The following is a 15,770-nucleotide window of genomic DNA, read 5'->3' as shown; positions in this document are numbered from 1 at the left end:
ATCCGTCACCTGAATTATACAATTACATGCAGACAATTGAGAGACCCCGGAGATGTTACCGGAGGCGCCCTGGAAGGTCTCAGGAGCGAAGAAATTGAGAGCAGTCGTTACTTTTACTGCGACGGGCAATGCGTGGCCACCAGGTCCAGTGGGGAACAGCTCTTCCTCAAGGAGGCTGCAGATGTCTGTGACCATGTGCTGACAGTATAAGACATAAGGAAAGGGCATACAAAAAGGCAAAAAATGGCACAGATCCTGGCGAATGGGAAAGATACAAAGATCAACAAAGGGTCACAAAACAGATAGTAAGAGCTACAAAAAGAGAGTATGAAAAGAAACTCGCAAGGGATATCAAAACCAATATGAAGAAATTTTATAGTTATATTAGGAAAAGGAGGGTGGTGCAGTGTTGGCTCCTTAAAAACTGAAAGTGGGGATATCGTCATTGACAATGGAGAAATGGCGGACATGTTGAATAATTACTTTGCATCAGTACTTACTGTAGAAAAAGAGGATAGCATGCCGGAAATCCCAAGAAAACTAATATTGAATCAGGGACAGGGACTCAATAAAATTAACATAAGTAAAGCAACAGTAATGAAGAAAATAATAACACTAAAGAGTGACAAATCCCCAGGACCAGATGGTTTCCATCCCAGGGTTTTAAAGGAAGTAGGTGAGCACATTGCAGATGCCCTAACTATAATCTTTCAAAGTTCTCTAGATTCAGGAACTGTCCCTCTAGATTGGAAAATTGCACATGTCACTCTGCTTTTTAAGAAAGGAGAGAGAGGGAAATCGGGGAATTATAGACCAGTTAGCCTAACATCTGTTGTGGGGAAAATGCTGGAGTCAAAAATTAAGGATAGGGTGACTGAATACCTGGAGAATTTTCAGTTAATCAGAGAGAGCCAGCATGGATTTGTGAAAGGTAGGCCGTGCCTGACAAACCTGATTGAATTTTTTGAAGAGGTGACTAAAGTAGTGGACAGGGGAATGTCAATGGATGTTATTTATATGGACTTCCAGAAGGCATTTGATAAGGTCCCACATAAGAGAATGTTAACTAAGATAGAAGCCCATGAAATCGAGGGAAAAGTACGGACTTGGTTAGGAAGTTGGCTGAGCGAAAGGCGACAGAGAGTAGGGATAATGGGTAGGTATTCACATTGGCAGGATGTGACTAGTGGAGTCCCGCAGGGATCTGTCTTGGGGCCTCAATTATTCACAATATTTATGAACGACTTAGATGAAGGCATATAAAGTCTCATATCTAAGTTTGCCGATGACACAAAGATTGGTGGCATTGTAAGCAGTGTAGATGAAAACATAAAATTACAAAGCGATATTGATAAATTAGATGAATGGGCAAAACTGTGGCAAATGGAATTCAATGTACGCAAATATGAGGTCATCTACTTTGGATCAAAAAAGGATAGAACAGGGTATTTTCTAAATGGTAAAAAGTTAAAAACAGTGGATGTCCAAAGGGACTTAGGGGTTCAGGTACATAGATCATTGTAGGGTCATGAACAGGTGCAGAAAATAATCAATAAGGCTAATGGAATGCTGGCCTTTATATCTAGAGGACTGGAGTACAAGGGGGCAGAAGTTATGCTGCAGCTATACAAAACCCTGGTTAGACCGCACCTGGAGTACTGTGAGCAGTTCTGGGCACCGCACCTTCGGAAGGACATATTGGCCTTGGAGGGAGTGCAGCGTAGGTTTACTAGAATGATACCCGGACTTCAAGGGTTAAGTTACGAGGAGAGATTATACAAATTGGGGTTGTGTTCTCTGGAGTTTAGAAGGTTAAGGGGTGATCTGATCGAAGTTTATAAGATATTAAGGGGAACAGATAGGGTAGATGGAGAGAAACTATTTCCGCTGGTTGGGAATTCTAGGACTAGAGGGCACAGTCTAAAAATTAGAGCCAGACCTTTCAGGAGTGAGATTAGAAAACACTTCTACACACAAAGGGTGGTAGGTGTTTGGAACTCTCTTCCGCAAATGGCAATTGATGCTCGCTCAATTGCTAATTTTAAATCTGAGATGGATAGCTTTTCGCCATCCAAAGGTATTGAGGAATATGGGCCAAAGGCAGGTACATGGAGTTAGAGCAGAGATCAGCAATGATCTTATCAAATGGCAGAGTGGGCTTGAGGGGCTGAATGGCCTACTCCTGTTCCTATGTTCCTATGACTCAATCTGAGCCTGGGTGGGCACTGGTCTTCAGAGAGGTCCAGGAAGTTCAGACTCTGACTGTATACCCTCTCAAGTGGCTAGTGCCTCCTGCGACGTTGGTCCCCTCTCTGCTGTTCTCCAGGTCCTTGTTGCAAACCTCTGTTTTGTGCAACAGCAGGTCCCAACACAGCATGATGTGTCTGCTGTGGATGTTCATTTTCCTCCACCTCAGTTGTCCTCTTGAATACATCCGTTGCGCCTCCCATCCTGATCTTGTCAGTTTGAGAGGTTCCAAGTCTTCCTGAAGCTGTCTCAACAAAGAACTCTCAGTCTCAACAAAGAACTCTCAGTCTCAGCAAAGAACGCTCAGTCTCAGCAAAGAACGCTCAGTCTCAGCAAAGAACGCTCAGTCTCAGCAAAGAACGCTCAGTCTCAGCAAAGAACGCTCAGTCTCAGCAAAGAACGCTCAGTCTCAGCAAAGAACGCTCAGTCTCAGCAAAGAACGCTCAGTCTCAGCAAAGAACGCTCAGTCTCAGCAAAGAACGCTCAGTCTCAGCAAAGAACGCTCAGTCTCAGCAAAGAACGCTCAGTCTCAGCAAAGAACGCTCAGTCTCAGCAAAGAACGCTCAGTCTCAGCAAAGAACGCTCAGTCTCAGCAAAGAACGCTCAGTCTCAGCAAAGAACGCTCAGTCTCAGCAAAGAACGCTCAGTCTCAGCAAAGAACGCTCAGTCTCAGCAAAGAACGCTCAGTCTCAGCAAAGAACGCTCAGTCTCAGCAAAGAACGCTCAGTCTCAGCAAACAACTCTCAGTCTCAGCAAACAACTCTCAGTCTCAGCAAACAACTCTCAGTCTCAGCAAAGAACGCTCAGTCTCAGCAAAGAACGCTCAGTCTCAGCAAAGATCTCTCAGTCTCAGCAAAGAACTCTCAGTCTCAGCAAAGAACTCTCAGTCTCAGCAAAGAACTCTCAGTCTCAGCAAAGAACGCTCAGTCTCAGCAAAGAACGCTCAGTCTCAGCAAAGAACGCTCAGTCTCAGCAAAGAACGCTCAGTCTCAGCAAAGAACGCTCAGTCTCAGCAAAGAACTCTCAGTCTCAGCAAAGAACTCTCAGTCTCAGCAAAGAACTCTCAGTCTCAGCAAAGAACTCTCAGTCTCAGCAAAGAACTCTCAGTCTCAGCAAAGAACTCTCAGTCTCAGCAAAGAACTCTCAGTCTCAGCAAAGAACGCTCAGTCTCAGCAAAGAACGCTCAGTCTCAGCAAAGAACGCTCAGTCTCAGCAAAGAACGCTCAGTCTCAGCAAAGAACTCTCAGTCTCAGCAAAGAACTCTCAGTCTCAGCAAAGAACTCTCAGTCTCAGCAAAGAACTCTCAGTCTCAGCAAAGAACTCTCAGTCTCAGCAAAGAACTCTCAGTCTCAGCAAAGAACTCTCAGTCTCAACACCAGAAGAACGCTCAGTCTCAGCAAAGAACGCTCAGTCTCAGCAAAGAACGCTCAGTCTCAGCAAAGAACGCTCAGTCTCAGCAAAGAACGCTCAGTCTCAGCAAAGAACGCTCAGTCTCAGCAAAGAACTCTCAGTCTCAGCAAAGAACGCTCAGTCTCAGCAAAGAACGCTCAGTCTCAGCAAAGAACGCTCAGTCTCAGCAAAGAACGCTCAGTCTCAGCAAAGAACGCTCAGTCTCAGCAAAGAACGCTCAGTCTCAGCAAAGAACGCTCAGTCTCAGCAAAGAACGCTCAGTCTCAGCAAAGAACGCTCAGTCTCAGCAAAGAACTCTCAGTCTCAGCAAAGAACTCTCAGTCTCAGCAAAGAACTCTCAGTCTCAGCAAAGAACTCTCAGTCTCAGCAAAGAACTCTCAGTCTCAGCAAAGAACTCTCAGTCTCAGCAAAGAACTCTCAGTCTCAGCAAAGAACGCTCAGTCTCAGCAAAGAACGCTCAGTCTCAGCAAAGAACGCTCAGTCTCAGCAAAGAACGCTCAGTCTCAGCAAAGAACGCTCAGTCTCAGCAAAGAACGCTCAGTCTCAGCAAAGAACGCTCAGTCTCAGCAAAGAACGCTCAGTCTCAGCAAAGAACGCTCAGTCTCAGCAAAGAACGCTCAGTCTCAGCAAAGAACTCTCAGTCTCAGCAAAGAACTCTCAGTCTCAGCAAAGAACTCTCAGTCTCAGCAAAGAACTCTCAGTCTCAGCAAAGAACTCTCAGTCTCAGCAAAGAACTCTCAGTCTCAGCAAAGAACTCTCAGTCTCAGCAAAGAACTCTCAGTCTCAGCAAAGAACTCTCAGTCTCAGCAAAGAACGCTCAGTCTCAGCAAAGAACGCTCAGTCTCAGCAAAGAACGCTCAGTCTCAGCAAAGAACGCTCAGTCTCAGCAAAGAACGCTCAGTCTCAGCAAAGAACGCTCAGTCTCAGCAAAGAACGCTCAGTCTCAGCAAAGAACGCTCAGTCTCAGCAAAGAACGCTCAGTCTCAGCAAAGAACGCTCAGTCTCAGCAAAGAACGCTCAGTCTCAGCAAAGAACTCTCAGTCTCAGCAAAGAACTCTCAGTCTCAGCAAAGAACTCTCAGTCTCAGCAAAGAACTCTCAGTCTCAGCAAAGTACTCTCAGTCTCAGCAAAGAACGCTCAGTCTCAGCAAAGAACGCTCAGTCTCAGCAAAGAACGCTCAGTCTCAGCAAAGAACGCTCAGTCTCAGCAAAGAACGCTCAGTCTCAGCAAAGAACGCTCAGTCTCAGCAAAGAACGCTCAGTCTCAGCAAAGAACGCTCAGTCTCAGCAAAGAACGCTCAGTCTCAGCAAAGAACGCTCAGTCTCAGCAAAGAACGCTCAGTCTCAGCAAAGAACGCTCAGTCTCAGCAAAGAACGCTCAGTCTCAGCAAAGAACGCTCAGTCTCAGCAAAGAACGCTCAGTCTCAGCAAAGAACGCTCAGTCTCAGCAAAGAACGCTCAGTCTCAGCAAAGAACGCTCAGTCTCAGCAAAGAACGCTCAGTCTCAGCAAAGAACTCTCAGTCTCAGCAAAGAACTCTCAGTCTCAGCAAAGAACTCTCAGTCTCAGCAAAGAACTCTCAGTCTCAGCAAAGAACTCTCAGTCTCAGCAAAGAACTCTCAGTCTCAGCAAAGAACTCTCAGTCTCAGCAAAGAACTCTCAGTCTCAGCAAAGAACTCTCAGTCTCAGCAAAGAACTCTCAGTCTCAGCAAAGAACTCTCAGTCTCAGCAAAGAACTCTCAGTCTCAGCAAAGAACGCTCAGTCTCAGCAAAGAACGCTCAGTCTCAGCAAAGAACGCTCAGTCTCAGCAAAGAACGCTCAGTCTCAGCAAAGAACGCTCAGTCTCAGCAAAGAACGCTCAGTCTCAGCAAAGAACGCTCAGTCTCAGCAAAGAACGCTCAGTCTCAGCAAAGAACGCTCAGTCTCAGCAAAGAACGCTCAGTCTCAGCAAAGAACGCTCAGTCTCAGCAAAGAACGCTCAGTCTCAGCAAAGAACTCTCAGTCTCAGCAAAGAACTCTCAGTCTCAGCAAAGAACTCTCAGTCTCAGCAAAGAACTCTCAGTCTCAGCAAAGAACTCTCAGTCTCAGCAAAGAACTCTCAGTCTCAGCAAAGAACTCTCAGTCTCAGCAAAGAACTCTCAGTCTCAGCAAAGAACTCTCAGTCTCAGCAAAGAACTCTCAGTCTCAGCAAAGAACTCTCAGTCTCAGCAAAGAACGCTCAGTCTCAGCAAAGAACGCTCAGTCTCAGCAAAGAACTCTCAGTCTCAGCAAAGAACGCTCAGTCTCAGCAAAGAACGCTCAGTCTCAGCAAAGAACGCTCAGTCTCAGCAAAGAACGCTCAGTCTCAGCAAAGAACGCTCAGTCTCAGCAAAGAACGCTCAGTCTCAGCAAAGAACGCTCAGTCTCAGCAAAGAACGCTCAGTCTCAGCAAAGAACGCTCAGTCTCAGCAAAGAACGCTCAGTCTCAGCAAAGAACGCTCAGTCTCAGCAAAGAACGCTCAGTCTCAGCAAAGAACGCTCAGTCTCAGCAAAGAACGCTCAGTCTCAGCAAAGAACGCTCAGTCTCAGCAAAGAACGCTCAGTCTCAGCAAAGAACGCTCAGTCTCAGCAAAGAACGCTCAGTCTCAGCAAAGAACGCTCAGTCTCAGCAAAGAACGCTCAGTCTCAGCAAAGAACGCTCAGTCTCAGCAAAGAACGCTCAGTCTCAGCAAAGAACGCTCAGTCTCAGCAAAGAACGCTCAGTCTCAGCAAAGAACGCTCAGTCTCAGCAAAGAACGCTCAGTCTCAGCAAAGAACGCTCAGTCTCAGCAAAGAACGCTCAGTCTCAGCAAAGAACGCTCAGTCTCAGCAAAGAACGCTCAGTCTCAGCAAAGAACGCTCAGTCTCAGCAAAGAACGCTCAGTCTCAGCAAAGAACGCTCAGTCTCAGCAAAGAACGCTCAGTCTCAGCAAAGAACGCTCAGTCTCAACAAAGAACGCTCAGTCTCAGCAAAGAACGCTCAGTCTCAGCAAAGAACGCTCAGTCTCAGCAAAGAACGCTCAGTCTCAGCAAAGAACGCTCAGTCTCAGCAAAGAACTCTCAGTCTCAGCAAAGAACTCTCAGTCTCAGCAAAGAACTCTCAGTCTCAGCAAAGAACTCTCAGTCTCAACACCAGAAGAACTCTCAGCCAAACGTTTGCCTGAGAGACCAGCTGCAATGCTTGAGCTTTTATTGCGATGTGTCATCAGGTTTAAAGGGCCAAATCAAGTTCTGCATGAATCACGTCTCCATTTCACTGGCGAGATTGACAAGCCATGGGAAACCATGCAGGTGAAGTTAAATTCATTTCAGACTTAGAATCCATAAAAAATTCAGTTCCTCAACTATTTCAATGAAGTAAATTGCCCCTTTAACATTCTGCCTGCCGGCATTAAGTGGGAAAGGGACTTTCAGGATTCAGATGTGCGCGCATCCAAACGCACCTGGGTTAATCCCGGAAGTGGGGTGCTTTGGAGCCGGGTTGCGCTCGCGCTTCAAAAGGCTATTATTTTTACCTCCCACCCGCCCCCCAACTCACCCGTTCTTTGGGGTTAAAGTTATCCCCCGGGTGTGACATCGATCAATGTTTTCCTCCTTTGATTGGGAATGGTCTAATCCTGGCAAATTGTTGAAAAAAGCTTCATGAAATTACACAACGGGGGTAATTTTGACGTTAGCTGACAGCGTAAAGCGGGTGACATCTATTCAGCTGCCCTTATACATCTGTCCCGATTTTCATTTCTATTGACTTCAATGAAAATGAAAATTGGAAGAACAAGTCGCTGATCTGATATTGCCCATATTACACCATTGTTCAAAGTCAAAATTACCAACTTGTGTGTAAAGATACATCTGCTGCTGCTGCATATTATTCCTATTTTCACTTCTTGTCGTGCACCAGATGCAACTAACATGTGCGGATTCTGTAAGTTAATCTTCAATGCTCATGATGGATCTCAAAAGGGTTCAAGGAGGCAAACTTGCCAGATTTTAATCTGAACATTATTTTATTGATTATTTTAATTATACTTTGCCATTAGCTTTATTATTATAAAATTCTCAAATGATTTTTACAAGATGGTTGTGTGCAGATATGAACAACAACAATAACTTGATTTATGTAGCACCTTTAACGTGGTAAAACATCCCAAGGCACTTCACAGGAGTGTTATCAAACAAAATTTGACACCAAGCTGCATAATTAGATATTAGGGCAGGTTTTAAGGAGCATCTTAAAGGAGGAGAGAGAGGTAGAGAGGCAGAAAGCTTTGGGGAGGGGATTCCAGAGCTTGGGCCTAGGCAGTTGAAGGCATGGCCGCCAACGATGGAGCGATTAAAATTGGGGATGCGCAAGAAACGAGGATTGGAGGAGCACAGAGATCGCGGAGGGTTGTAGGGCTGGAGGAGGTTACAGAGATAGGGAGGGGCGAGGTCATGGAGGGATTTAAAAACAAGGATGAGAATTTTAAAATTGAGGCGTTCCCGGATCGGGAGCCAATGTAGGTCAGTGAGTACAGGGATGATGGGTGAACGGGACTTGGTGCGAGTTAGGATATGGGCAGCAGATTTTTGGATGAGCTCAGGTTTATGGAGGTGAAGTTGGGAGGCCAGCCAGGAGAGCATTGGAATAGTCAAGTCTAGAGGTAACAAAGGCATGGATGAGGGTTTCAGCCGCAGATGAGCTGAGGCAGGGGTGGAGACGGGCAATGTTACTGAGATGGAAGTAGGCAGTCTTAGTGATGGAGTGAATATGTGGTTTGAAGCTCATCTCAGGGTCAAATAGGACGCCAAGGTTGTGAATGGTCTGGTTCAGCCTCAGACAGTGGCCAGGGAGAGGGATGGAGTTGGTGGCTAGGGAATGGAGTTTGTGGTGGGGACTGAAGACAATGGCTTCTGCTTCCCCAATATTTAGTTGGAGGAAATTTTTGTTCATCCAGCACTGGAGGTCGGACACACAGTGTGACAAATAAGAGACAGTGGAGGGGTCGAGGGAGGTGGTGGAGAGATAGAGCTGGCTGTTGTTAGCGTACATGTAAGGCAGAATTTTAACAGTGAAAAACGAGTGAGTTGGGGGTGGGGGGCATTGAAAATCGCAACAATTTGAGACCCACCCCCAACCTGCCTCCAACCCGCCCACTTCCGGTTTTCACCAGGGCGGGATGAGGGGTGTGCAAGCAACCCACTCTCAGGAGGCGGGTTGGTCACTAAAACCTCTCAAGGAGGCTGCAGGCCTCCATTTTTGCAGGTTTTGCAATTTCAACCCCTGGGAACCCGGATTCCGGGGCCTTCTCCTTCACACCAAGCTAAAGGAGGCAAGAAGACCCAAAACTGCAGTTAAGTGGCTTTCTGGCACAGCTTCAGTGCCCGGAGGAGCAGGAGTGCTTCCTCCAGGCCCAACAAACCTGCCTGCAGTGACCCCGAGACGACCGCGGGCCCACCCCCGATCTCCGATCCCCCTGCCAACAATTGCAGACCCCCATGATGACCCACCGAGCCCCCTCCTCAACAATTTCAGATCCCCGCGATGACCCCTGACTCCCCTAATGATCGCAGACTCCCGCGATAATCCCCTACCCCCCAACGGTCGCAGACCCCCATAATGACCCTGACCCCCACAACGATCGCGGACCCCCGAGATGACCCTCTCGTGACTGACCCCCGATCCCTTCCCCCATGATTGACTCCCCCCGTGACTCCCATGCTCATCGGTGACCCGTGCCCACCCATCAGTGCCCACCCATGCCCTGTGCCTACCCTTGCCTCCGTGCCCCCCATGCCCAGCCATGCCCCCCCCCCCACAGCCATACAAAGACTTACCTGAAGACTTACCTTTTCATGTCCTCTCCCCGAGCCCAGCCTGTTAATCAGGCCGGCCAGTCGGACGGCAAACTGACAAAAAAAAAATCAAAGACGTCCTTATGTGAAAATCATAAGGACGTCCGGGAAACCCTTGCTTTTGGGTTTCCCATTCTTTATTCAACCCCCCCGGCCCCTTCCCGGCTCGGGGTCAAAATCATGCCCGTAGAACCTGACATTGTGTATTCGGATGATATTGCCAAGGGGCAGCATGTAGATGAGAAATAGGAGGGGGCCAAGGATAGATCCTTGGGGCACTCCAGAGGTAACGGTGCGGGAGCGGGAAGAGAAGCCATTGCTGATGATTCTCTGGCTATGACTGGATAGATAGGAATGGAACCAGCGAGCGCAGTCCCACCCAGCTGGACGATGGAGGAGAGACGTTGGAGGAGGATGGTGTGGTCAATCATGTCAAAGGCTACAGACCGGTCGAGAAGGATGAGGAGGGATAGTTTACCACGGTTACAGTTACAGAGGATGTCATTTGTGACTTTGATAAGGGTCGTTTCAGTACTGTGGCAGCGGCAGAAACCTGATTGGAGGGATTCAAACATGGAGTTGTGGGAAAGATTACCATGGATTTGGGAGGTGACAACAAGTTCAGGGATTTTGGAGAGGAAAGGGAGGATGGACTGATTAAACTGATTTTAACTGGACTTATCTCCATTTTCTTTCCATTGCCAAGAGGAGGAGAAATCTGGACGGCAGAATGCTAGATCTGATTACACATCCATTCACAGAGACTGAGTGGTAGTTTTGTACTTTTAGCATTGGAAGAAAGGGGAGTTGCAGGGTTAGAAAAGCACGTAAATATCTCATTGGTTTAACTTTTGTGTTACCTTTCTCTGCAGGTTTTCGTTTCACTTGCTTCACGGTTTCTGCCTCTAAACATTCGGTGAACAATTAAATTAGGTTCAATATTAATCATAGTTGAATTATACGTGAATATTGAACAGATAGTAGTCCCATAAGATATACATTCAACATATTGTATGTATACATGAAATAACTAATACTGCACAAAAATGGAGCGATAGTGGCACCAAAAATGGCTGCTAGTCCCATCCACTTACTGCTGCTTTAAGAACATAAGGACATAAGAAATAGCAGCAGGAGTAGGCCACATGGCCCTTCATGGCTGCTCCGCCATTCATTAAGATTATGGCTGATCTGCTACCTCAACTCCACTTGCCCGTCCTATCCCCATATACCTTGATTCAATGGGAAGTCTTGGAAATAATTCCAAAGAAGAGTCGCATGAATACATACAAGGTCAAGTGAAGTAATTTAGACCCCAATGCCACTTTTACATTCATCGCCTGACTACCGCCTGTTTCTGCTCCCGCCTACAAGCTGTGGACGGTACAAGTTGGCTCATGGCATGGGCAAGGCTGTGCAGTTAGATAGGAAGGCTGAATTTTGCAAAGTTAGCCCTCCTTCTTAATTTAATTAGCTTCCTATGCATGAAAAATGTGTCCATAGAGCCTGGGCAGCAGCACAGTTTGTTTTGGGTCAGGGAATCTGGTGAGGCAGCAGCTCTCAAAGGCTGTTGCTCGCCATTAAAGAAAAGGAGAGTTTTCTATGTGTTTGCAGAGAAGAACAATGAACAACTACAGCAAAAATGGCCAAAGCTGCACAAAAACAAAAATGTCTGGAAACTGCAATATGGGGAAGTTTCCTTTTACTGAGGATGACCTGGAGATCCTGGTGCAGGAGGTGCAACAGAGAAAGTGGCTCTCTTGTGAAAAGACGGTTACCCCAAGGCAGAGGTCAAATCTGCTTGGACGGAGGTAGTGGAATAAATGGAGTTTCCCAGATCCATAGCACGAGGAAGACGTTTTATAGGATGAGGAGGATGAGGAGGAGCGAGAAAAGAAGTGTACTGAAATTTGCATATTTTATTTTACTCTGGGGCACAATTCACATGAACCAAATCAAATCTGTGAGCTGCAAAGTCTTCACAGAGTTAGCATGCAAAGCATGGAAAACCCTTTCTACAGTGTCTTATACTGCAGGGAATCTGAAGCGCACACTTCTTGTGAGGAACAGAAATAACTTTCACTGTTACATACAAATGTTGAATGTTATGAACTGTTGCTACAGAAACCATGCTCTATGAATCCAACCTCAGCAGGCCAGGGGAGAGCATTAGTCATGCACTAATTTTTTACAGGCGAGCTGAGTATCAGAAATGGAGCTCACACTGATGGAGATTGTGCAATTTCGATCAGGACTTAATTAATATAATTACCATATTGCAATGATGCTGGTGGTAGCCACAGTGAATCCTCCTTTTGACTGTCATTTATCTCAACTACAAAATGTAATGGACTGAAAATCAGGCATATGGGCCAACAAGCCTGATTTAATCTCATTGAGGCTTCACAAAATCGGCGTTCATATATACAAGGCACAGTGCAACACGTCTTTATAAAAAAGAATGGTCAGGGTTGTTGTGATGTTAAATCAAGTTGTGGCGATTAATGGTGAAGAGGAATAGACCGCAGCTTAGTTATTATTGTTTGTAACCTGCTAACTAAAGAGCTATATTACACTAAAATATAACAATTGTTTATTTGGGGGTGCAACATTGAAACTCTGTGCCATGTATATATATTAACGGAAAACAGTAGCAAACTTGTTTCAAATCCAACCATCAATTCAGTGAACAAAGGTATCAGAAAATTGAAAGATCTATAAACAAAAAATTCATGCACAAGTTTGCTTTGTATATGCTAGCAGCTCTAATTAGTGAACTCTACAGCAAACAGCAAGAATAAAATCTCCACAAAAGTCACTCACTTGGTACTTTTGGCTTCACTGCTGTTTAAGAAAAAAATGATGAAAATCCGAGATTAAAAGATAGCTACATTTTTGAAAGAGAAGATTCCCTACTACTGGCAGACTAATTTGTTTTTGAATGGTGATCAGGTGTGACATCAATCAATTTTTCCCTCCTTTAATTGGGAATGGTTTACTCCTCACATTGTTTAAAAGGAGCTTCAGGATTTCACACAACAGGGGTAATTTTGACTTTGGGTGATAGCGTAAAGCAGGTGGCATCAATTCAGCTGTCCTTGTACATCTCTCCCGATTTTCATTTCTATTGAATTCAAGAATTGTCCCCCCAGAAGAAATGTCTAACAGACCGTTGCTCCAATATTGCCCGCATTACTCCACTGACCAAAGTCAAAATTACCAACTTGTGTGTAAAGATACATCTGCTGCTGCTGCATCTTATTCCTATTTTCACTTCTTGTAGTGCACCAGACGCAACGAACGTGCGGATTCTGTAAGTTAATCTTCAATGCTCATGATGGTACTCAAAAGGCTTCAAGGAGGCAAACTCGCCAGATACTCAAAGGGCTCAATTTTGAAACGGAGCCGGGAAGAGGGCAGGGGATCCATTTGACGTCGGGAAACCCATTAGTACGGGTTTCCCGGACGTACTTACGATTTTGACATAAGGATGTCTTTTTTTTTGTTGGTTTCTCATCTGACTGACCGGCTGATTGACAGGCTGGTCTCAGTCAGATGGGTGATCAGCCAGGGAGAGGACGTCTGCAGGTAAGTCTGCGGGTAAGTCTTTGCATGGAGGGGGGAGGGTTGGGCGGGGAGCACAGGTGGGCAAGGGGCATAAGTGGGCACAGTGGGCATAGGTGGGCACGCGAGTCATTGAGGATGGGATCGGGGGTCAGTCACGGGGGGGCGGGATTGGGGGTCATCACCAGGATCCACGATCATAGAGGGGGAGGGTCAGGGGATCGGGGTCGGAGGATCGGATCAGAGGATCGGGGTCGGAGGATCGGGTTCAGGGTTGGAGGATCGGGGTCGGGGTCGGAGGATCGGGCTCAGGGTCGGGGGATCGGGGTCAGAGGATCAGGTCAGAGGATCGGGGCCGGGGTCGGAGGATCGGGTCGGACGATCAGGGTCAGATGATCGGGGTCAGGGGTCCGCAATCGGAGTGGTTTCTGCAATCGGGGGGGGGGGTCCGCGATTGGGGGGAGGGGTCGGTGAAGGTAGGTTGTTGGGCCTGGGGGAAGCACTCCTGCTCCTCCGGGCCCACAAGCTGTGCCTTTCACGAGGCGTAAAACAGAAGGCCCGGGAATCCCGGCCCCCCAGGGTTGAAATCGGGAATTAGTTAAAAATGGAGGCCTGACGCCTCCTTCAAAGGTTTTAAGGCCTGACCCGCCTCCTGGGAACGGGTTGGCCGGCCGCCCCTCGATCCGCCCCGGTGAGAACCACAAATGGGTGGGTTGGAGGCGGGTTGGCAGCAGGTCTGAAATGATGGCAATTTTCAATGCCCCCTCCACCCCTAACCCACATGTTTTTTACTTTTAAAATCAAGCCTAAATGTTCAAGGAGGCAAGCCTGCCAGACTTTAATCTGAACATTATTTTGTTGATTATTTTATTTATACTTTACCATTAGCTTTATTATGAAAAAATTCTCCAATAATTTTTACAAGATGGTCGTATGTGGATATAAACAGATTTTTACTGGAATTATCGCCAATTTCTTTCCATTGCCACGAGGAGGAGATAATTGGAGTGCAAAATGCTAAATCTGATAACCCATCCATCCTCAGAGACTGACCGGTAATTTTGTACTTTTAGAATTGGAAGGAAGGAGAGCAGCGAGGTTAGAAACACGTGTAAATATCTAATTAGTTTAAGTTTTGTATTACCTTTCTCTGTAGGTCTTGGTTTCACTTGCTTCACAGTTCCTGCCTCTAAACATTTGGTGAACAATTGAATTAGATTGAATATTAATCATACTTTAATTGTCCACGAGTATTGAACAGATATTAGTCTCATAAGATGTCCATTCAACATATTGTATGTATACATGCAATAATTAATATTGCACAAAAATGGGGCAGTAGTGGTACCAAAAATGGCTGCTAGTCCCACCCACTTACTGCTGTTTTTACGGAATTGCAGTGGAGATAAATCTGATTTTGCATTGGAGATAAATCCAGACAAGATTCTCATGAATACATACAAAGAAAGGTCAAGTGAAGTCATTTAGACCCCAAAGCTACTTTTACCTGCATCGCCTGATTACCACCAGTTCCTGCACCAGTCTACAAATCATAGATGGTACAAGTTAGCTCAGGACAGATAGCAAGGAAGACAGGCCTTGCTGAATTTTGCAAAGCTAGCACCCTTTCTCCTCAATTTAATCAGCTTCATATGTATGAAAAATGGATGCATGAAGCCCGGGCAGCAGCACAGTTTTTTAGGGGGCAAATAATCTGGAGAGCCTTTAAAAGGACTGTGGCTTGCCATTAAAGAGAAGATGAGTGTTCGTTGTGACAAAAGTTGAGCTTGCAGAGAACAGTGACCAACTACAGGAAAAGTGGCCAAAACTGCTTACATCCAAAAATGTCTGGAAACAGGAATGTGGGGAAACTTCTGTTTACTGAGGATGACCTGGAGGTCCTGGTGCAGGAGGTGCATCAAAGGAAAGTGGCCCTCCTGGCAGAAGACGGTCACCCCAAAGTGGAGATCAAATCTGCTTGGTTGGAGGTAGCAGAGTAAATGGAGTTTCCCAGATCCATAGCACGAGGAAGACGTTTTATAGGATGAGGAGAATGAGGAGGAGTCAGAAAAGAAGTGTTCTGAAATTTGGATATTTTATTTTACTCTGGGGCACAATTCACATGAATAAAATAAAATCTGTGAGTGCAACGTCTTCACAGAGTTAGCATGCAAAGCATGGAAAACCCTTTCTACCGTGTCTTTTAGTGCAGGGAAACTGAAATGCACATTTTTTGTTGGGAACACAAATAACTTTCACTATTACATACAAATGTTGAATGGTATGAAGTGTTGCTACAGAAAACTAGCTCGAAGAATACAACATCAGCAGGCCAGGCCAGTGCATTAGTCGTGCAGCAGTTTTTTTACCGGCGAGTTAAGTACCAGTAATGGAGCTCCGCCAAAGAACATGCAATTTGGATCAGAACCTAATTAATATAATTACCACATTGTAATAATGATGGTGGTAGCCACAGTGAAGCCTCCTTGTGACTGTCATTTATCTCCACAATGAAATGTAATGGACTCAAAATCAGGCATGTGAGCCGACAAGCCTGATTTCATCTCACTGAGGCGCCACATAATCAGTGTTCATATATACAAGGCACAGTGCAACATGTCACTATAAAAAAACAATTTTCAGGGGTGTTGAGTCTAGTTGTGGAGGTTAATGATGAGGAGGAATAGACTGCAGCTT

At 46.0% G+C, this 15,770-nt stretch overlaps 1 protein-coding gene across 50 annotated transcripts in view; it reads right to left on the bottom strand.

The window, feature by feature from the left end:
* The window catches only part of trdn (triadin), a 471,335-nt gene that overhangs the window by 134,614 nt on the left and 320,951 nt on the right, over positions 1-15,770 (bottom strand). For 41 of the 50 annotated variants that reach the window (XM_067984607.1, XM_067984633.1, XM_067984632.1 and 38 more), the window contains 3 exons: positions 14,218-14,262; positions 12,333-12,353; positions 10,370-10,414 (listed from right to left, as the gene is read on the bottom strand). In XM_067984607.1, the coding sequence (XP_067840708.1) occupies positions 10,370-10,414; positions 12,333-12,353; positions 14,218-14,262 (111 nt within the window). The remainder of the gene's footprint in view (positions 1-10,369; positions 10,415-12,332; positions 12,354-14,217; positions 14,263-15,770) is intronic. The other 9 variants (XM_067984631.1, XM_067984637.1, XM_067984644.1 and 6 more) reach the window with 3 other exon arrangements.

This window comes from Heptranchias perlo, chromosome 5 (genome assembly GCF_035084215.1).
Source record: "Heptranchias perlo isolate sHepPer1 chromosome 5, sHepPer1.hap1, whole genome shotgun sequence".
Lineage (NCBI taxonomy): Eukaryota > Metazoa > Chordata > Chondrichthyes > Hexanchiformes > Hexanchidae > Heptranchias > Heptranchias perlo.
This window is presented reverse-complemented; position numbering and strand designations above follow the sequence as displayed.